Source organism: Clarias gariepinus, chromosome 7, assembly GCF_024256425.1.
Source record: "Clarias gariepinus isolate MV-2021 ecotype Netherlands chromosome 7, CGAR_prim_01v2, whole genome shotgun sequence".
NCBI lineage: Eukaryota > Metazoa > Chordata > Actinopteri > Siluriformes > Clariidae > Clarias > Clarias gariepinus.
The window spans coordinates 13,937,184-13,959,400 of record NC_071106.1 but is presented as its reverse complement, the minus strand read 5'-3'; the positions used below and the strand labels follow the sequence as shown (position 1 = coordinate 13,959,400).

The 22,217-nt window shown below is 38.6% G+C and overlaps 1 protein-coding gene across 6 annotated transcripts in view; it reads right to left on the bottom strand.

Annotated features, from left to right (window-relative positions):
- Positions 1–21,435, bottom strand: part of si:ch211-1e14.1 (UPF0606 protein KIAA1549) — a 70,853-nt gene extending 49,418 nt beyond the window's left edge. For 5 of the 6 annotated variants that reach the window (XR_008360917.1, XM_053500611.1, XM_053500616.1 and 2 more), the window contains exons 1-2: positions 21,287–21,435; positions 20,373–20,585 (exon numbers count right to left, since the gene is read on the bottom strand). Coding sequence is in view for 5 of the 6 variants with exons in the window: in XM_053500611.1 (XP_053356586.1) it covers positions 20,373–20,493 (121 nt within the window). In the remaining variant the exon portion in view is untranslated. The remainder of the gene's footprint in view (positions 1–20,372; positions 20,586–21,286) is intronic. The other variant, XM_053500612.1, reaches the window with a different exon arrangement.
- Between the last annotated feature and the right edge of the window lie 782 nt (positions 21,436–22,217).

The window sequence follows — 22,217 nt, the reverse complement described above, 5'->3', positions numbered from 1 at the left end:
CCAATACATCACTCCCAGTTAATAGTCAAAAAAACACTGTGGGATATTCCAGGTTTATACTAGGGCTGGGCGACCTTAACATTTTTCAGGCATGATTAATTTGAAAAAAATTAAAAGATTTAGTTATAATTCTAAAACACTTTAGGAAACAATTTCTCCTACCAAAGTGTGAGTAGTTTAGAGAGTACCGCCGTTAGGATTATAGAGGACCACAACATCTTATCATCTCAAATACACGTCAACATATGAGTTCAAAAATAATTTTAAAAAAATATTTGATTTTGGATCCAGTGTGGCGATACATGAATTACACAAAAGAATCGTGATACTGAATCAAATAACTAAACTGATTTTGAAGAAACATGGGAGAACCCTAATGGCTGCCACATTTGACCCGTAAGGTCTGGCACAGGTTTTACCTCAGATGCCCTTCATTGTCACAGGGGGCCTGGAGCCTATCCCAGGAGACTTAGGGCACGAGGCGGGGTACACACTGGAAAAGGGGCCAATCCATCGCAGGGCACACACACATACACACACTCACTCACACACTACAGGCAATTTGGGAATGCCAGTGAGCCTCACCTGCATATCTTTGTACTGTGGGAGGAACAGGAGAACATCCAAACTCCATGCACACAGAAACGGTGTGCCGGGTATAGAACCCGGACCCTAAAGGTGCACCGCATACAGTGGTTGGGTTTTATGGGGCGTGCCCAAAGACTCAACACTGGGGACACCTACCGCCCTCCGATCTGATATATTGGTTTCCTCTGATCAGATATGTCAGTGTGTGTTTGTGTGTGTTTCCTCTGATCAGATATGTCAGTGTGTGTGTTTGTGTGCGTATTAGGAATGGAAATCACCAGTCACCACCTGATACTATATTATCACAATACCTAAGTCCCAATATTACAATATATACAAGTCAATATTAAAATTTTTCAGATTTTGTTACAATTTCGTGCATTCGATACAAAAAAATGTATACCAAAGTTCAGCAATTATAAATGTAATAAAGCATTTCAGGCGACCTGGTGGCTTAGTGATTAGCTGTATAATCGTCTAGCTGCACTACAACTGGCCATAGTGCTATTTCCAGAGAAAGAGAAAGAAAATAGTTAAATGTGTTGCTTTGAATGCTTTGAGTGTGATTGTAAATCCTGTTCCCTTTCTCTCATTTTCTTCGCAATTAAACTTTTTTAGTGTTAGAGTTCGTCATTATCTCAATTAATCCCTGGCCCAAGTTTCTACTTGTGTTTTTTTTTTTTTTTTTTTTTTTTACAATTCTTTGGGTTTTACGGTAGATGCTGTAAGGAATAATTGTATATACTGTAGCTAGACACTAAGCTGGCCTATACGTGATACCATATAAACAGCTTATTACCATTTAAGCTATTGATGCCAGGTATCAGAAATCCTTTCTTTGTTTAATGCACTTTTAAATGAATCATTTTGTCCATTATAGCTGCCTGGATGAGTGTGTTTTGCAAAAGGTGTCTTTTTCTCCTGAACTTGTTTAGAGAGAATATTAATTTTGTTCAGAATAGAGAAAGTCCTCTAACGACTCTAACGCTTTCACCCTTATTAGTCAGTCTGCTGAGACAGAATGAGAGGGAACGGGATACTTTTAATTCATCTGCTCTTTGTTCTGGTTTCAAACCGCACATAATTAAATATGGCACAAAGCAAAAACACATTGGGTAAGAGGTGTGTGTATGTGTGTGTATGTGTGTGGGGCTGAAAAATCATAAAAACTCATAAAACTCTTTCACTTCTTGGTCACATACAGTATAACGCAATGGAAAAAGGTAAACAGACTTTTACACATATAAAGCGTGCATATAAATCACAAATATTCCCCAAGCACAGAGAACACAGAGATGTAACATGCAATAAATGATTCTATTTGTTAAATTGAATTATATGTTTGTTTGATGCAGCCCATTTTTTTTGTTTGTTTGTTGTTCCAAATATCTCGAACACCTCGAGTCTAAAATGCTTTTGCCTGAGTAGTGTTTTAGCTCAGTTTGTGCCTTGCAGCTCACATGTACAAAACACCATCACCTCCATCCCAAAATACATACATGCAGTTGAATCAAACTTCGTTAGAAATCACTTGGAAACCGGATTAAAACAACCTCGACCTGAAAAACTTTTTTATTTGATTTAATTCAATATTATTCTAATGTTTATTGTATATTTGTCTCCAGCAGTAAGCATAAAAAAAAAAAAAAAAACATAAAATTAAAATTCATGCCAATCATCTGCTCCACACCAGTAGGGGCAGTAATGTACCCACCATCAATGAACTCAAGAAGAAGAAGAAAAGATGCATGTGGTACATGTTTATAAATGTTATCTTGTAACTAGTAGGGATGCAGCAACCGATCAGCGCTTTTTATGTCACGTCCAGGTTTTTAAGAAGCCAGTTTGTCTGAGAACTTTCATAGTGACCTTTTGTTCTCTTCCTGTTAAAATTTGTTTGTTAAGGTTTATGTGTACACAAAAAAAGGTTCTGACCAGTCACCTGGAGAAAGTGCTGAACCTTGTCCACTATTGGAAATAACATAAAAATATATTAAATAGTCCATATTTATTATATACAAGACATGCTCAAGTCAAGCTAAAACTTGTAATGAAATTTCTTCTGAATAAAGTCATATTGGCATTTATAGAAGACTTCAAGCAGAGTACGGTGCTGAGACTCTCAGCCGCTGTGAAACATCTGAACAATGCAAACTTTTTAAAGAAAGCCGTATGTTCATGTTGATTTAAATGACGATCCCATCCTTTAGAGCTCTATGCAGTCGTTCCCATAAACATTTAGCGAGCTGAGCGTCTAATCTTTAAAAAAAATGACAGAGAACTTGTTGCCAAGTTACAAAAGGGACGCATCTGTCTGTGGAAACTGTACACACAATCATTCACCAACACCACCATGTTCGCCAGTTTTTGCCACGTTCCCCTGTACAGACCTGACCTCACATCAAAATGATGTCCACATGTTTGGGCCTTTAAAGGAGTTCCTGGGAGGCCAGCATTTCAGACATGAAGCAGGCACTCTGATTATGGTCCTGAGAAAACTTTATACCGTTTGTAGCAGGGGATTACAGAGATAAATAATACAACTATGTTCTGTTATTCTTCACGAATTAGTAATCCAAGTTTGACTTGAACATCCTTCATATATATAATTAAAAAATAATAATTTAAAAGTTACAAAAAAACTTTTTTGTATGATGTCAATTACAGGTAGCAAGTTTGGCTAAAAAATTTTGAAAGTGTAAGTTGATTCTGAGTTAAAAACAGACGTATCTTTAAGTTAATTAAAACAGCTAACAAAAAACTGACTAAACAGCATAATCATGCAATTTTATAAAAAGATCGAAAATCCTTCCTGAGACAACACAAGGAAGAAACCTTTGAGGGGAACCTGACTCAAAAAGAAACATAGAACCGAGTCACTAAAATGATCCAAACTTCCCATCACTATTGTATATTATAAAATCAAACAGTACTACTACTTGTGTAAAGAGGAAGTTCATTTTGAGGACAGCGTAACTAAAAATCTTGGGATGAGCACTGAACAGTCTTTATGATTACGGCAGCTTTAAGATACAGATCTACAATAGCGATTTAAGATAAAACAGTCAAGTAAATGCTGAAGCAGATGAGCTGTAAGATTTGTGTTACGCTGAGGGGTTTGACTTACTGTAGTCAGGATCTTTAATTCTTTCTTTATAAAGTTTTATTATAAAGTGATTCTGATGTAGGTAATGTTTAAAACAAAGCCAACAAGTGATGACTAATAAGTCAGTGAATGGATTTGTCTTTTTTGTCTGGGCTTTAAAATAGGCAGTGTAAGGACTTAGACGTTGGCGTGACCGCAGCGTTATCTCAGTCGCCCAGGCCTCGGCTCGCACGGCTCTGCTTTCACCGCGTTTGATTGCAAGCTAAAAGAAGCATTCTTTTCCTGGTAGGCTGCTAGTCTTGTTTACTCTACAGAATAAAAGGAAAGAGAGACCTTTAGTCAGCAGTCACAGATAAAAACTCAAAAGTCAGTGCAAGTCACACGTGCTACATCAGATCCAAATTTAGACTCCGGCAGTTGATCTGAATTCACAAATGATGGAGCCAAGACAGACAAAGCCTCTGCCAAAATGTGGTGTAAAAAACAGCATGGTTAAGTAATAGAGTTCAAAACAGATGGAAAAGGAACAAACAGCGGATTTAATTAGACAAAGTTCCTTTTCATAGTTCAAAAAAAGAAAAAACGTATCAGGCTTTTGTAAGAGTTAGAACTTTCCGCACTCAAGTACACATATTAGACCTTAAGGACACGAGGTTTCTGTCACGCATACTTGCTGTCGATTGTCTTTTAAATTCATGGATTTTTAAAAAACTTGTAGAACAGCTGATCAAAATCGTTAATTGATAAATTTCCAAGAGAAAAAAAAAACTGGAGAGAGGAAATGACTTGCAGATGTCCAAATTACTACTTATATTTGGCAACAGTTTAAGTGAGCGTTTAAACTTTTCTCAGTGCTCGTGCTGCAAAACAATTAACAGCCGTTTACTCCAGGAGAGACGTGACATTTGGATCACTCTGGTTATTAATATCTACGTTCAATCTTTCTGGAAAATCTTAAAGAAACCGATAATTACGTTTAAAATTTATTTAGCTGACAGACTGGTTTATGCAAAGTGACATAATATTGAGAGTGTATACAAGTTGAGCTACGTTTGTGGATTAAAGGTGTTGAGTACAGTGATTCTCTTGAAGCCTGGAATTACAACCTTTAAAAAAATATATACACCTTAACCAACTAATATATGCAGAGCTCTAGACTAATGTAAAACCCAGAATGTTTAGCAGCCAAATGAAAAAACGGTAAATCCAAACGCGGCAGGATAACCACGCGAGTCATTGTAAGAACTCTCTTACACCAAGAGCAAGAGTTTACACAATTTTACCCGCTATTGCGGGAGAGAGGTTGATTTTACGGCAGCTGATTACGGGAGTGTAGTCCAGTGGGGGCAATGCTTTGTGGGTAATGCAGTCCAATGTGCGTGAACACGGAAATGTAAGATGAGCTGGAATATAGAGCCTGAACCCGTTTTCTTTTAGTAGTTTTTGGTTTGATTTGAGTACGGAATCCACCCGGAGGTTTGTAATATCGCCTGACAACGCAGAAAATAAAAGACTGGACATGCATCGACTCGTTTGTCTTTCCCATCACTGCATGGGCATGAATTAACGCGCTGTTACGCTGCCACGAGAAACGACAAAATGAGGCGGATGAGGCGTTTTAGCAACACACACTCAATCAGGAATTGGACCCGAAATCACATAAGATCCGGCGAAGCGTCGAAAACGGCATGGGCAGACTCAATGACTGAGCGATGTGAAGCGCCATCTTGTCTCCTTTTATACTTCCTGAATCGCGACCGTACTACTTCAGGGTCCTAGTGCCGGTCGCGGAGCGAGTGCACATGACAGCAACCAAACTAGCTTTGCGACCTCTGTTTTCTTCCGACAAAGAATAAAAATTATCGAACGTTTTATCGAACACATTTTTTATTGATATCGATCACGTGTCTATCACGATACATATCGTTATCATTTTATCGCCCAGCCCTACTGTACCGTGCTTGAGACCACACTTTCCACGTTCCCGAGCCAGGAACGATTGTGTTCTAACTGATTAAGATCGAACCAGACTCTGGGGTTAAGCGTTCTCGGAAACTTTTCACTGCCAGTGCGTTCATTGTAAAACAGAGCGTGAGAGTAAAGAAGCGCACGTGATTATGATGCGTGCAATAAATAACGAGAGTGCTTATGACATGTTCGCGAACATATCACAGAAGAGCGGCCTGGTGATTTTTGTTATGTTTTATGCTTGCTCTCGTTGTGGAACGCAGTCCTGCTGTACTATCACATGCGCTCTTGTACTCTGGTGCCGTGCAGGCAGACTCAGCAGAGGAGAGACTCGCATATATCACAGGATTAAAAGATCACTGCATGCCTTTTTAATTTTTTTTTTTCGTGGGGGACGATCTCCACTCGTGACATTCTGGATAAAACCTTGCTGCAACATAAACATTAGGTGAACTGGCAACCGTTTCAGTCACCATCTGGACACCGCACCACACATGGATACAATGCTATGATGCCTTTTCTGTAATTTTGTGTCTACTCTATGGAGTAGAGACAACTGTAACATCTTGTCTCGTAGTAAAATGCCTCATTAGTCAAAATGTTACCACTAAACATACTTCGTTTAGAGTATCTAAATACCATGTAACTGGTATAACTGTTGTTTTTGGTGGCGGCCAATTTTGTCTGCGGAGTGCATTCTGACCTCCAGCACGATGAAACCCGCGCTTGGACTTACGCTCGTGCCTTCTCCAGCGCCAAATGCTTTAAAAAAAGGCAACAGCAATAAAAGCCTTTAGCAGCAAAAGTGGCCAGATTCCAACAGGCTCTCTGTCCTTCAATGGCATTTTGTTTGCTTGTGTGGCACTGCAGCTCTGCATTTTGATGGGCCTGGCGTGCTGATCTGTCTCCGGTGAGGGAGCCAATGAATAATGAATACTCTCGCTGTCACTCCGGAGCAGATCGGGTTTCGGTTTAAAAAGAGACAACATGTGTAATTAGAAAGAAAGAATCGGCTCTCGGCTCTAAAGCCGTACATTTGTGGAAGGAGGAGAAGAAGAAGGCGGTGCCTTCCCAAGTTAGAAACTGAGAGTGGTTCTGTTTCTGCTTTCTGAACACAAAAGGCACGGTTTGGATCATATCATGGATTACGGTCAAAGATAGGATCATTTTTGGATGACCCCAAAAAAAAAGAAAGAGAGAGAACACTTACAGCGAGGAACTTTTGCACATGTTCTTAAAAACAGCACAGATTTTTTTTTTTACCATAAAACACATGATGGTCGGCACAGGGCTTATCACTGTGGCCTCGCAGTGTCCCAAGGGTTGGGGGTTTAATTCAGAGGTTTCATGTTCTTCCCATGTTTGGTGTGTTTCCCCCGGAAGTACTCCAGTTTCCTCCCACAGTCCAAAGACATATAAATTAGGCTAATTTGCATTCCCAAATACCCTGTACAAAATAAGTGGTACAGAACATGAACATGATAAAAAAAACAACACTATATTATAATAATTATTCTTTTTTTTTTGCATTAAACTGCAACGTGAGGCATGACACTTCTTTAACTTTATTTCATTATGGCTACTTATTCATTTGTCACTATAGTTCAAATGAAAAGTAACAACAACAACAACAACAACAATAATAATTGGTATATCCTTAACTATCCTGTTAATAAAGTTTTAAACTATTTTTGGTGAAACAACGCACTGTATGTGCATTTATAACTGGCCTACAGTGTGAGTTCTAGTACAGATTTATTGTATTATTTGGTCTGGTTTTCATTGGAGTGGGCAAGTTTCCATCACCGCATTGGGGGACTTGCACAAAGTGTGAGACAGAGTTTAAGCATAAATTCAATTAATTAGTGTCTGTTCGAGAGAGTTTGAGTGAGTGGAAATATTGTTTGTGCATGTACATAAAAAAGAAGTTTTTTCGCACAGGAACATGGCTAAATATAAATATAATAAAGTTTTATTTCTCATTATGATGGAAAACATTGCAATTAATTCATAGTACGCATGCGTGCCAAACTGCAGGAAGTAATCCATACGGAGCACGGATCAACTACGATTCCTTACAGTACTAGTGTGTTCACATATTTAATGTTTAATGTGAATTTAACCATGGTGCGTGGTTCCTCTTTAATGTTGCTTCTGTCGGCAGGTAAAAACGCAACGATCTCACTCTCATGCACTGAAATGACCAGCCTGAGAGGGTGTGGGTGATGTGATTTCAATCTAAGCCAAAGGATGGAACTGTAGCTGTCCAGATATGACGTTTTCTGAAAATTTCAACAGATGAACAAAAGGATAGAAAAAAAATTGATGTGTTCTCCATGCTTGAGTAATTTTTGTGATTTCTTCACACACTTGGCAAAAATGTCTGGCTAACCAGTTAAAAAAAAGTTTCATAGTATGCTTTCAGTCATCCATTACTTTTTGATGTAAAACAAAACAAAAGAATCAATCTTGCTCAGATTCAGAAGAGCGAATGGGCTAGTGAAAGAAAAAGAGGCATAGCTTTTACCAAACGTCTGTAATAAACAGACAAGTGGGGCTGCAACAACAAATCGATTAAATCGATAAAAACCGATTACTAAAAGAGTTGGCAACGAATTTCACAATCGAGTTGTTGTTTCGCGTGACGCACAGACATTTAATTAATTAAAAAAATAATAATAATAAAATTTAGCTGAGCGGAGTGAACACACTCTGTCTCTCTCACTGATGCTAGCAGAGTTCGGCGCCTCATAGACAGGGCGGATCAAAAAAAAAAAAAACGAGCGGCGGTAGAGGTAAGATACATGGCGGAGGCAGAGAAATCCGTAATCGGGTAAATGTCTCTCCTGCTGGGTCTTAGTGCGCATCTCTTACTGGTATAATCAAAATCCGTGCACGCATGTACTGTTTGCTATAACACTTTGGCCATAATAGTTTGTGTTAATTATTTTTATGTATTTATTTTTTTGGGCTGTGGAACAAATCATTTGAGTTTCCATTATTTCCTATGTGAAAATTAAATTTGGTTTACAAGTGTTTTGAAATACGGACCCACTTCTGGAACGAATTATGCTCGTAATCCGATGTTCTATTGTATATATTTGGGAGATAAAGCATACATGTGTATGTTTTTTGTGTTAGTCTATTTTTGTTTTATTATCATTATGACAAGGAGCAACATGTTTGTGCACTTTCTAAAGATTTTAGTTCTGTTTTTTTAATAAAGGGTTGGAAATTAATGACTTTCTTTTTTTTTATTATTTTTATCCGATTCACCAATTAATCGGAGAAGTCATATATAAAATAACTTTTGGGCCACATTTTACATAATTCTTCAGCCCTTTAGGCTTTTAATGCACGGATCAGAAAAAACTATGAGGACTGACAGCTGAAGTGAATAATATGGATCAACTGTACACCAGCAAACTGGTGACAGAATCATCATCACCCAGAACTCACCAGTGTCCAATGGGACCAAAGGCCAGTGCATCTGATCCGATCCCACAGAAACGCCACTGCAGCACAAATCGCCAAAAAGGTCAATGTCTGCCAGGATCAAAAGGCACCAGAACACCCAGTGCACCACAGCCCGACGCTCACAGCACCCAGCGGAAAAAGACCCCAATGTTCTGGTGCCAGAAACCACTGCACAACTTCAGAAACCACTGCACACCCCCAGAAGCCATTCACTGGGAGCCAGAGCCGCCTTGGTGGCACAAAGGGAACCCAAAACCAAGGTGTCTTTAAATCAGAGCTTATTTATTAAATTGCTGAAAACTGAAATAACCTAAAAAGCTTTTTAAGAGCATATGTTGTCATCTGAAGTCCCAACGTAAGTAGGGCAACTTTTGCATCTCCAGCTCATCTACAGTACGCACAGGACTCTGGGAAATGATGTGCACTGCTGCTATGACCTACAGAGGATTATGAGACCTTCAGCTGTGGAGGTGTGAACTGGAGCACATAAATCTGAGCTCCTGCTTTAACAAGAGGAACCATTTGTTTTTTCCCATTTGTCCCAGAAGACAACAGTTTTGATTTTAATCAGCAAACATTGTGGTGAGGACAGTGAGGATATTTTACTGAATTCGAAGTATATGGGACATGTACTTTCTTTGCTTAAACAATCACTGCTAAGGTATTTGAATGCAGTCTCGGTTAGAGTTTACTCACATGACACGAGGCAGATGATTTCAACGACACTGTCGTTGAAAACATACTTACGCAACCAATTAGGATCATTATGAAACTGTCTTGCCACGCCCTATCAACCCCTTTAGAGCAATTTAGCAACTGATCCCGTAGACTGTTATTATAAAATGCCCAGAGGCCCGATTTTTATCCACGGTAAACACCGCTCACATTTTCTTCAGAGAGTGTACCTGTCTGGTTTATTTTTGTACAGTAACACTTCAAATCGTACTGGTGGGGAGCTGCTGTGAGTTACAAGGAAATCCTGTACCAGTTATTCACAGTCAGATCTGGTGGATTTACTCACCAGACTTTCAGACATGCTTGCCAGCACAGATACACGTCACGCTTGAAAGAACTACAAAGATCGGCTTACAATTTATCCGGCATGACTTAACACGGATCTGCGTGTGTTATAACGACATCAGCGAGGCTCTGGTGTGAGGGCACTAGCTAAAACAGTAGCTCACATTAAAGAAGGGATGTCTGCTTGTTCACATGATAATCAGGAACTTTAAAATAACACTCGAGTACTTGCAATAATTAGGGATGGAAATCACCAGGGACCTCATGATACAATATTATCACGAAATGATCCCCATGATAAAGTATATTACCACCTCAAATGCAAATACACATAAACACTACCGATCAAAACTTTGGAATCACTTTCTAATTCCATGCACGTTCTTGATTTTTATTTCTTTCTAAATCGATTCAGTGATGTCATTCTTTTGTGCAATTCATGTATCGACTCCAAAATCATAACCAAAACTTTGTTCTTTTTATATTTTTTTTAGTTACACTACAGTTTAAAAGTTTGGGATTACTTGCAGATTTTCTTGTTTTTGTTTAGTGATTTATTTTCTACATTTTACAACAATACTGGGAATTTCGAAACTATGAAGTAACACATATGGAATTAGGTAATTATGTAACAACAAAAACAAAAGTCAGTTGCTATCTTAAGACAGTGCGCTCAGCCTTTCTGGAATAGTTCTTGCAAGAACAGTATCTGTGCATTTGCAAAACCTTCATCAAGCACCATAATGAAACTGTCTCTTATGAAGACCATCCCAGAAAAGCAAGAACAAGACTTACCTCTGCTGCGGAGAAGTTCATTTAGATTTACCATCCTCAGAAACCACAAATGAACAAACAGCACCTTGGATTAAAGTCGTTATGAAGACTTTACAGAGCATAAGTAACAGATACATCTCAACTAACTGTTCAAGGGGGATTATTGCAAAAAGAAATAAAAATCACGAATGACCACAGAGTTAGAAAGTGTTTTCATACATTTAAGTGGTAGTATAAATAAAAAATATTTTGGAGTCAGTGCGGCGATACATGCCACACAAAAAAATATATTAAAAAAATCACGAAACATCTCTGAATCGATTTCCCACATCCCTACTGATAATAAGTTGATAATAACATGTTATTTATATAATATAATTATATCCTCTTGATTGGGATGCCTTACAAAACATATACTAGAGATGTTAATTATTAACTGGTAATCAATCAGCTGCCTTAAAGAATGTAACTGCATGTAGTGCTAACCTGAACAACCCAGCAGTAACCGAACTTTAGCCTACGTAGCGATTCGTACTAGCCGCGCTCCTTACATGCTTGCTAATAACTTATTTGACTTGGTCTGCTTAAAATCCACTTCCTCTTCCACCATCTTTATTTTCATGGAGAGCTCCGTCCAAAAAAACTGATTACTGTTTTTCTAAAACACCTTTGCTAAACAAACCGTTTAAACTGCATGCACTGTTGTATGTTTGTGAGCGCTTCATACAGGATGTGTGCAGAAATATTCGCTGTGTTCTAGTAGTTCCCTGCAAAGTGGACTGTATTTAGCCATGATAAATAAGATTCCAAACTGCAGGAATATATTTTTAGATATTTTCCAATCTGGAAGTGTATATATTTTTTACATTATTATTATCACAGATGACATGATATGACACAATAGGACTGTGCAATTAACTACTATTTTAACTTAATTGACAAAAAACTAGACCATACATGTTTCTCAAAAATTTATATTGTATTGTGTTGTATAAACATTAAAATAATTGAACACGGACAAGGCTGATTCTGTGTACACAACCATCATCTTAAAGAGTATGCAGATGCAACGGTCATGTGACAAGGTGTCAAAACAAACAAACAAGATGTTTTCTTCTTAAAAGCTTGTGTCTTATTTTGCAAGTTGACTGTGTCCATGGTTGCTTTGAAGAAAATTATAATGAGGTCTCAGGTCATGTGGAAGGGAGGTTAGGTCTAACTACTATACTAAAAGTACAGGCTGCACAAAACTATTTTCAAAATGTATTTTTTATAGATAGATGTGCAACGCCAAGACAATAATGGTCTCACTTATCATTTTTATAAATATTCTGCTTATTTATTGTATACTTGTATGATCTGAATCAATCTTTAATTAATAAATAATTATTATACTAACTTAGTCTTGTAATCTGTAAAAAAAAAAAAAAAAAAAACCCCTGCACACTAATCATTTCTATGCACATCTTGTAAATTAATCAAATAATTTATTCAGGAGATATTATACAGTACACATCTCAGTAGGATACATCTTGTGATGGTATCAGTTTTTGTTTTAACAAATATTTAATGTTTAACTTCAGCAGCGGTGACAGAGTGTTTAAAGCACTGTCACCTCGCACCTTCAGGGTCCTGGTTCCATTCCCGCCTCGGGGTCTGTGTGTATGGAGTTTGCATCTTCTCCCCATGCTTGGTGGGTTTCCTCCGGGTACTCTGGTTTCCTCCCACAGTCTAAAGTCATGCAGAATAGGCTGACATTCCCAAATTGCCCGCAGTGTGTGAATGGGAGTGTGAGTGTGTGTTTCCCCTGCGATGCCGTCTATTGTGTACCCCGCCTCATGCCCTATGTCTCCTGGGATATAATCCCTGACTCTGTATACAGTGAGTGAGTGAGTGATTTCGGTTGTGTAAAATTTCCACAGTAGCAACAGGTATCCGAGGTGCTACTGTTACCATGGTAACGCATGGTGGAAGCCATGACTATGTTTGTGACATCACAGGGTTTTCCAAATAGAGAGATTTTGAAGTTCCTTTAAAAGTTCACCGTGGAATGGAATGTGGACGACCGGGGCTATTCATAGACAGGTGTGTGTGTGTGTGTGTGTGTGAGTATGATCAATTCAATGCTCTATGGGCAGTTAAATAAGACTTCACCCATTTAAAAATAAATAAATAAATATATAATACATGAAGCTGAATATACCCTTAGGCATTCTTTCTTATTTAATCTTAATTATGTTTCAGATATTAACCTGCTTAAAGAACTGATGTTAATTAAAGATTCTTAAAAAAATACGATTAAAAATATCTGAAGAATATCAAACATCATGCAAATATTTCTTCAGCGTTTTTTATTTAGATCAAATCACTGATGCTCTTTGATATACTTTACAGTATTGATATAATTATATATCGATAACAGTTATATACATACATAGCGTTTATCTTTTTCATCCAATACTTTTAATATTCATTTTTATTTATTTATTTTTAATTTAAAGCTTCCATCATATGAATGACTTAAAGTTCATGGGACACAACTTTTAATTCCATTGTCTTTTTATTTTATAACGTTTATTTCTTTCTATATCATAAAACAATGCTGTAGGCGTCCAGAATGTGCAATAATCTCATTTGAACAGTTGATATTGAGATGTGTCTGCTACGTAAAGCTCTGTAAATTCTTCATAACTGCTTTAATCTGAGGTGCTGTTTGTTAATTTGTGATTTCTGAGGCCGGTAACTCTAAATGAACTTCCCCTCTGCAGCAGAGGTAACTTTTGGTCTTGCTTTCATTATGAAAGACAGTTTCATCATTGTGCTTGATGGGTTTAAAGGAGATTATCGCATATTTTAGACGCCATATTGTTTAACAATGTAGAAAGAAATACTGTACAAATCAGGAAAGACCATGTGATTAGGACGTGTGTCCAAACTTTTGACTGATACTGTTAGGGCTGTAGCTATCAAATATTTTAGTAATCGAGTATTCTACCAAAAATGTTATCAATTAATCGGATAAAATGTACTTTTGCTTAATTAAACAGCAAAGTAAAATACAGTATATAGGAGAAACAGATTAATTGGTTTTCTTTTTAAAAGAATCAACTTTAATTTTTTAAATGCATACAGCATTTTATCAAAACTAAACATTGTCATTATTCACAATACAAGGAATAGCTTAAAGTTGACTGAGATGAATTAAGTGCATTACAGTGCCATACATTCTTATTCCTATTTATAATAAGAAAACAAGGTATTTTAAATGACTAAGTATAAAAAACAAGGAACACATTAAAATAAATTTTAATATAATTTAATTCCATTTTTGCAGCCCACAACAGAACGCTCTCTTAAATAAATAAACAGCTAACTGTTTGCGTCTCCTTCCGCTTTGTGGGTGACGTAAGTGCTTCTTCTTCGTTGGTGTTTACATCCGGAAGGACGCTGTGTTGCGCCAAACAAATAATTGTGAAAAAACATACCACAAGCTTCTAAAATTTATTAAAAGAAGCTTCGAGGCAGAAGATTTTCCCTCGATAATATTTTGTAATCGAGTTACTCAAGGAATCGTTTCAGCCCTAGATACTACATATATGTTGTGTTGAAAACATAAATACTAAATTTGTTTTTACTGAAACTAACAGGAAAGGTATGCAGTTACATAAGCATGGATTTTATAAAGTGTTTAAATTGTTAAGTGTTTAATACTTCATTTAAGTCTCAATGGTCATGACGCTCCAAGTTGTTGTTTTTTCTCTCTCCTGAATCTCTTCAGTACTCATCTGTTGCTTATGAGTGTCATGGTTTAGAGCATCCTTGGTTGTTCCTCATTATTCATTTCAATGGTATTTCTCAGCTGGAATGCCTTTAAATCTTCAAATTGAAAAAGTCATCCCTTACTAACTCATAAAGGACGAATGGATAACACTGCTGCGAGTGCATCTGCAGCAACAAATATTTAATGAACCAGCATAAAGAGCCTTAGTCAGATATAAGGTAATCCATTCGAGATGTTTCTGGAAACAAAACATATTTCTATCATTTGGTGCTTTATTGACTGTGAAGAAGAACACTGTCTAACACATCGCACTACAATCTCGCATGCACCTATAATTGGGTTTAGATCTGGAAGACATAGCAATGGATTTACATTCAATCAGCCCTCGAGTCTGGTAAAATGGGGCGGAGTCATGCTGGAGAAGACCGCACCAACCAATGCTTCATCACAGGATGATTAGTGGGTGATTGGTTGGAAGAACGTTATTGATTTACTGTCTACAAAGTTACAAGCCAACTCAAGCCCTGCCAGCAAAAAGTAAACGCCCCTAAAGCATAACAGATGCGCTGGGTTTTCTTTTAATCATCTGTTCTGCTGTCTGAAGAGAATACTTAAAAAACATTTCTGAAGTAGTTCAACAGGAACTAAAACAAACCCTACTACCTGGTGCCTGTATTTTAAGCCTTTTCAAGCTCAGACATGAAAGAATAAGGCCACATATGAAGTTGATGAATTGAAACAGTAGCATATAAAGCACACAGCGTGGTGACACCAATCCTATCCCTGCATCAGGAACTCTCCTTCAAAAGCTGAACCCTAGTATCAATTGACTTCCTGACTATTGACTTATTAATTTTTAAACTGAGCATACTCCTTTGATGGATTGCAAACAATTAAATGGATTTTAAGTTTTTAGTGTGCAGAAAACACACCCTCGAAAGGCTTAGCACCAGCAATGTTTAAACTAGCAGTAGTGTAGGTCAGGTGTTCAAATCCCAGGAATGCAAGGCAACTAACCTTCTACTGTCCAGCTTAAGTTTTATAATAAGTCATAAGGCAGTTTAGTTAATCAATGTAATTACAGCGTCGTACTGCTCTCTCAAACGTATTGATTTGGTATTCCTAAGAGCAGATGTATAAACATGCTTGTTTTATTATGTTACTGATTATATACTACCCTCTAGCATAGGGGCTTTGTACGCTGGACACGTCACATTCCAGGATTTAAAAACATGTGACAGATGATGGGGTTTTTCTGTAAGGAGACATTTAAGAGTGTTTTCATATTAAGATGTATGGTGTCCCGGAACAACTGCATGCCCCCTCCCTATTCTCCGGCTGCCCACCGTCTACATTGTTTTTGTTCTCCGTTCTCGGGTGCACTTGCAAATTTATACTCTCCGATAGGCACCTAGTTGATTTGTGAGTTGACATAAAACACATGTTTTTTTAGGGGCATTTCAGCTTTCTTGACATAAAAAAAGATAAGAAAAGTCCTTCTTTACGCTATACCTAATATTATTGGTATTTCTGAAAAAAGAAAAAAGGTAAGAGCGATGCTCTGGCTTGTCTTCCTACATTATCAGCTGTGGCTGTGTAAATCAAAGGATAAGATTTGTCCGTGATATTTGCACACTGAGATTTTGGGGGAAACGGATGGCACTGAGGACTTTGTCTCTTTTTCCTCCTCACACAGCTCCCTCTCTCTCTCTCAACAGCTTTTTCACCTCCCCACCTTCAACGAATAAAAACAGTAACTACACTGCACCGCAACATGCTTAACATTTGGTGTATAATGCCTGTAAATACATGGTGCATGGTGAGAGGGATACTCTGTCATAATTCATAATCAGACTGCCTGCTTCACATCTGAAACGCAGGCCTCCCAGGACCTCCATTAATGGCCCAATCATGTGTAAATTGGAGAGAAGCCAGGACTGTACAGGGGATGTGGAAATAACTATCAGGCAAGTTCCTGTAATGTGCAAGTGGTGTTGGTAAATGATTGTGTGTACAGTTCTCAGAGACAGATGCGTCTTTTTCCCGCAAGTTAGAGATAAATTTTCAAGAATCTGGTGCTGCCACTGAGCCACCTTGGCCAGGATCATCATTCACAGACGTACGGTCCCTTTTTTAAAACGTTTGCACTATTCAAATGATTTAATGCAGCTAAGAGTCTCATCGTTGTACTGTGCTTGGATTCTTCTGTAAATGGCAATCGGTTTTATGACTTTATTCACGAGGAAATTTCATCACGGGTAGTGGTTTGACTTAAACGCCCTTGCATAAAAAGCAAAGTAGTAAAAATCCACCGAGTGGCGTTTAAACACACGGTTCTTGTAACAAAGCTCTTCGGCTACCTGTCTCCACGCGTTGTCCTTGTACTCGTTGTCTTTGTAAATCGTGCCATTGTGTCGTAAAGTACTACATTAGCTGAAATAATGTTAATCAAACTGTCTGCCAAGTGATGTTTCAGAAAGCTGCACTGTGACCGGTCAGAAGTGTTCTGGTTGCAGACGAAAAGTTGCACAGGGAAAGTTTATCAATGATGTGACTGTTCTATTTGGAGGTTATTAATTAAAAAAAATTATTGACATGCGGAAAAAAGAACAAAAAAGAACAACGCTGATTTTCTCCTCTGCTGGGCCATGACCTTTAAATATGGTGAATTGGCGGTATAAGAGAAGTACTTCAGAACTTGCTGTAATTAGAAAATAATGATCTTCTGGGCTGCATTAGCTCACACTGTCATGTTTTATCCCTAATTTAGTGCACCCCCTTTCCTGTATCATGTTAAGAAGCATTCCAGTTCATCCCCTGTTCCCATCAGCTCCTACTTCCATGCTCCAGATTAATGTTTGTATCTTTGTCTACTTAGTGTTTTAGCTTGCCTTTGCAGAAAATGTGCAAACTGCTTTTCTCTGTTTTATGTCCCAGGTTCTAGTTTATGGTTTTGACCTAGTTATACCATGACCTTGGATGATGGATTTGCATGTGGTAACCCCTCAGCATCAGGTCCTGCTGTGGATTCTGACAACAACATTTTTGGATTCTGTTGTAGATCCTGACAAAGATCTGTGAAAAACCTGAATGTAGTGTCTGGCAACTACCACATGAGATGATAACTGTTCCAGGCAGGAGGAGTGCCGTATAGTACACAGCAATAGGAATCTTTCAGCTGGCGCGGATTACACCGCAGGCTGAGTGGCTTCTTTAAACCGAGGCCAATAACAAATTCATCTGTAAAAGTTCAGTCAGTCACTTAATAAAAGAACAGAGAGGCGGACATATGGCATCGAATCTGACATGATTCGAAAGTGAGAGCAGATGGCCCGTCTTATCCTGCCGAACTCTTCTCAACTTAATAAAACATCACCATTACCAGTGGATATCATTTAATCTTCTCCGACACAGTGACAACAAAAAGAATGGAGTATGCTAGATAAAATAGATGTCATTGGTTTGAAGTATTCAAACATTTGCACCAACTTAAAAGTTAGATTAATGTAATTAGCGGGACCTACAGAGATTTCTATCCTAATCCTGATCGAAACATGTACAAAAAATACAAAATTTTAACGGGACAAAAACAACATTAAAAATCTGTGAAGATTTTACTAAGACAAAAAACAACACGCAACATCTTTTTAGATCTTGCTTAAGCAAAAGGGAGTGCTGTATTGCTGGATATCAGTACGATTGCAATGCAGTCATGGGCACGAGGGCGCAGTGCTGAAAAGATCACAGCCGTGCTATAACCAGCAATACAGCACAACCTCTAATGTGTTACTGCTTTTATACAGCAGTTTTGCAAACACCATTTATTAGCGATAGATTATGATTTGATTCTTTATTTAACCAGTTATTTTGCTCTGCCGACACATACACTTCTGTGACTGGTAGAACTAACTAACCAGTGGAGCTGGAAACCGACAGTTAGTGACTAACTGATAATGCAATCAACAGGAGAGAAAGTTTTCACATTACGGCCCTGGAATTCACACATTCACATTAGGGCCTAATCCACATTCGCTGTATGTCCGCAGCACATGCCAATTTCATCCACACGATGACCCAAACAATCTCGCCAAAAGGTTAGAAGAATAAATGTGGAGAAAAAAAAGTGGCGGACAGTCCTGGGAAACGTTCAAGATTTTCATTATATTTTGACTTATTCTGCTTCAGACTATCAGCTCTGTTAACTTCCGGGTTGCAGGGTTGAATCCCAAATAGCGTTTTCTTGCTAAAAGTGCTTTTGTGACTGGTTTTGAATATGTTTTTTGGCAGGTACATGCTCTCTCCTTAGTTTGACAGACCATACAGACCTAATTTCACCCATGCTGCAACTGACAGTTAATTAATACAATGTAATTAACCTTCATTAGAACACCTGGGATGATAACATATAGTTGAATGACTCCACAATCTTGATAAGTCCAATCAGATTGCTCGGTCAGTGCAAACTGTTGCATAACTGGGCCAAGGGTAGCTCAGTGGTTAAGGCGTTGGACTACGGTTCGGAAGATCCTAGATTCAAACCCCACAACCACCAAGTTGCCACTGTTGGGCCCTTGAGCAAGGCCCTTAACCCTCAACTGCTCAGATGTGTAATGAGATAAAAAAAAAAAAAAGTAAGTCGCTCTGGATAAGAGCGTCTGCCAAATGCCTAAATACAAATGTAAATAACTGTACTTAGACTGTTCTTAGGCACAGTTCTCCATTTTCATTCTTCAAGAATGAAGAGCTTCAAGAGCATGAATGGTGGTGGAGAGCAAGAGTGGAGCAAGAATAAAGAACATGAGTGAAAACAGAGGTAGAGCTTTGAGAACCTTAAACCCAACTACTTGACAATTTGTGACATACAGTGGTACCCTCGACATATAATACTAAGCACGTTCAGCATACGAAAAAACAAACTGAACAAACGCCGGCTAAATTGCACAGACGTCGTTCAAATGGGAACCGTTACAAACTTGACTGCGCCAGTGGAAAGCCAAGCAAAGTGAGTTTACTTTTTTTTGTGTGTATACATTATTTCCAGCGTTTTTGCCTTCGTAATGAATTACATTTGCATGATGAGGTACAACAGTAATTTGGAAAAGAGTGGACTAACCTCTTGCAGGACAAGTGCATATGAAGCATTTTCGGGCATATCAGCAAATGAACAGAGACAAACCAAAGGTCCCTCAATCTATCTAGAAACCTCTGTAGTCCAACCAGGGACCGTCGAGGCCAGTTATGTCCTATTTATTTATTCCCATTTTTACAACCGCAGTAGGACCTCCAATCAACTTTTAAACACACACCAAGGGCAATTTGGAAATGACAATTAGCCTAATATGCATGGAGAGAAACCAGAGTACCCGGAGAAAACCCACCAAGCACAGGGAGAACATGCAAATTCAGAGGTGGGAATCGAACCAGGACCTTGGACCTGTCCTATTAAAGAGCATTGTAACTGGACCAGCGGTGTCCCAATATGACATCACTGCAGCACAAAACCCTGTAACTTTCTTACAGGAATGACACAAACACAGCATCAACCAACAGAATCTTTAAAACACATCAGAAATCATTCAAACAGATTTAAACAGTGTAATCTCATAAACCTTGTTTTCAGTGCAAAGCAGCCACAATCTCCATCTTTACGCGACTTACCTTGAGCCGGGAGGGTTGAGGTTGAGGTCGCCATGGAGACCAGCGTTATCAAGCACAGAAAGAGCACGCGCCATTCCCGGCTCAGCGCCGTCAGAGCAGCTGCACGCGTCACAGCCTCCATTCAGACAAACTCATGTTTTTTGGGCCAAGGCGACTGTAGAAGAAGCGGCCCGCACCAAAATATAAAAAAAATAACAAAAATATATATAAAATCTGCAAAATAAGGGAGGAGGGGATTGAACCACACGCAATGTAATATAGTGTAATGTAATGTAATAAATGCCGCACGAGCGGGCGTTAAGGTTAGACAGAATTCGTTATTTCGTGCGCGTGCTCTCAACGCCGTAGGTGTGCGCGAGGGCAAGCGCGCGTTCTTTGTTTCTTCAGCACGCGCTCGGGCAAACAAGCGTTTCGATATTAAAAATAAATAAATACAAATAAATCAAACATATTATCCAATGTCAGTTATGGGTTAGCACTCTGGGGTAATGTGATGATATGCGCGGTAAGTTAGAACCAAGGTACCGATAGTTGTGGGTTTAAAATTTCAAACCAAAATGCATTAAGTACAAAAGCTCTTATTACTTTGGTGTCAGAAGGTTAGTTATGTACCTGAATGTGTAGCGAAGATACAACAGCAGTCCCACATAAGCTGATCATTCAGTACAATGCTACTGCCCTCAAAGTGCTAAAGAGACTGACAGCGATAACGGTCTCATGTTGTGTAATGCTAGCTAAAAAGGCTAACCGCCACCTTGTTATTACTAATAAATATATATATTTATTTTTAAACTTGTCCTTTTATTCTGGCTAACTCATGTGAATTTAACGCATGCTAGCTAATCTTTGTGCAAAACGAAAAAAATGCTAACTGCCACAAAGCCTTTGTTAATGTTAAAGCACACAACGCTTACCTTTACGCGCCGAGCTAACGTTAAATCAATATCCGCTCGACTTAATTACAAATCAGGTCCTAGAAAAGTTTTTCTCCCATGACATCTAGACATAACGGGATATTTTTCATGGATAGATGCCTCATTCCTCTCCGCTGATAGACAGATAGACAGAGCATCCTTCTCTCCTCCAATAGAGCCACTACACTAACCCCGCCTCCCTTTTGTACATATATGGGCATGTAGTGCCGAGAAGCTCAATCGCTATTGGCTGGGAGAGCTGTCCGTCACTAATGGGGTTAGGTTGTCTCGTCTGCTAGCGTCTGTGGTTTCACGGCAACGCTGACTCTAGTCCGTAGTTGTGGGCCGGGATAAAAATTAGACTGTTGGTTTAAATGTGAAAAAAAACAAAGGGCTAGTAAAATACCAAAGTTATATAAGCGTCTAGACAAGTATTTGTATCAGGGTTTCATTTCTAGTACATGGAGTAAATAGACATGTATCAAGTAGTATGCTGATAATACAGTATGTTGACTCACATCGCCCCCTTTTGGTTATGTATAAAAGTACACTATATATTATGCCTTAATTAAGAGGTGCATTTTTATTCATCCACAGTTCTGTATGATGAAATGTATTTCATAGAATTGTGTCATGCTCACTGCCTTATAAAGATAAGCACTCTCACCTTGCACCTCCGGGATCCAAGATCGATTCCTGCCTCTGGGACTGTGTGCATGGAGATTGCATATTCTCCCCGTGATTTATGTGTTTCCTCTGGGTACTCCAGTTTCCTCCTACAGTCCAAATACATGCAGATTAGGCTAATCGGCGTTTCCAGATTGCCCGTAGTGTGTGTGTTTGTGTGAATGCCAATCAGGAGTCAAGTCGGCAACCTGACTACTTATGCTACTGTCATAGAAACAACAGCTATATCGCCAGAGTGGGGAGT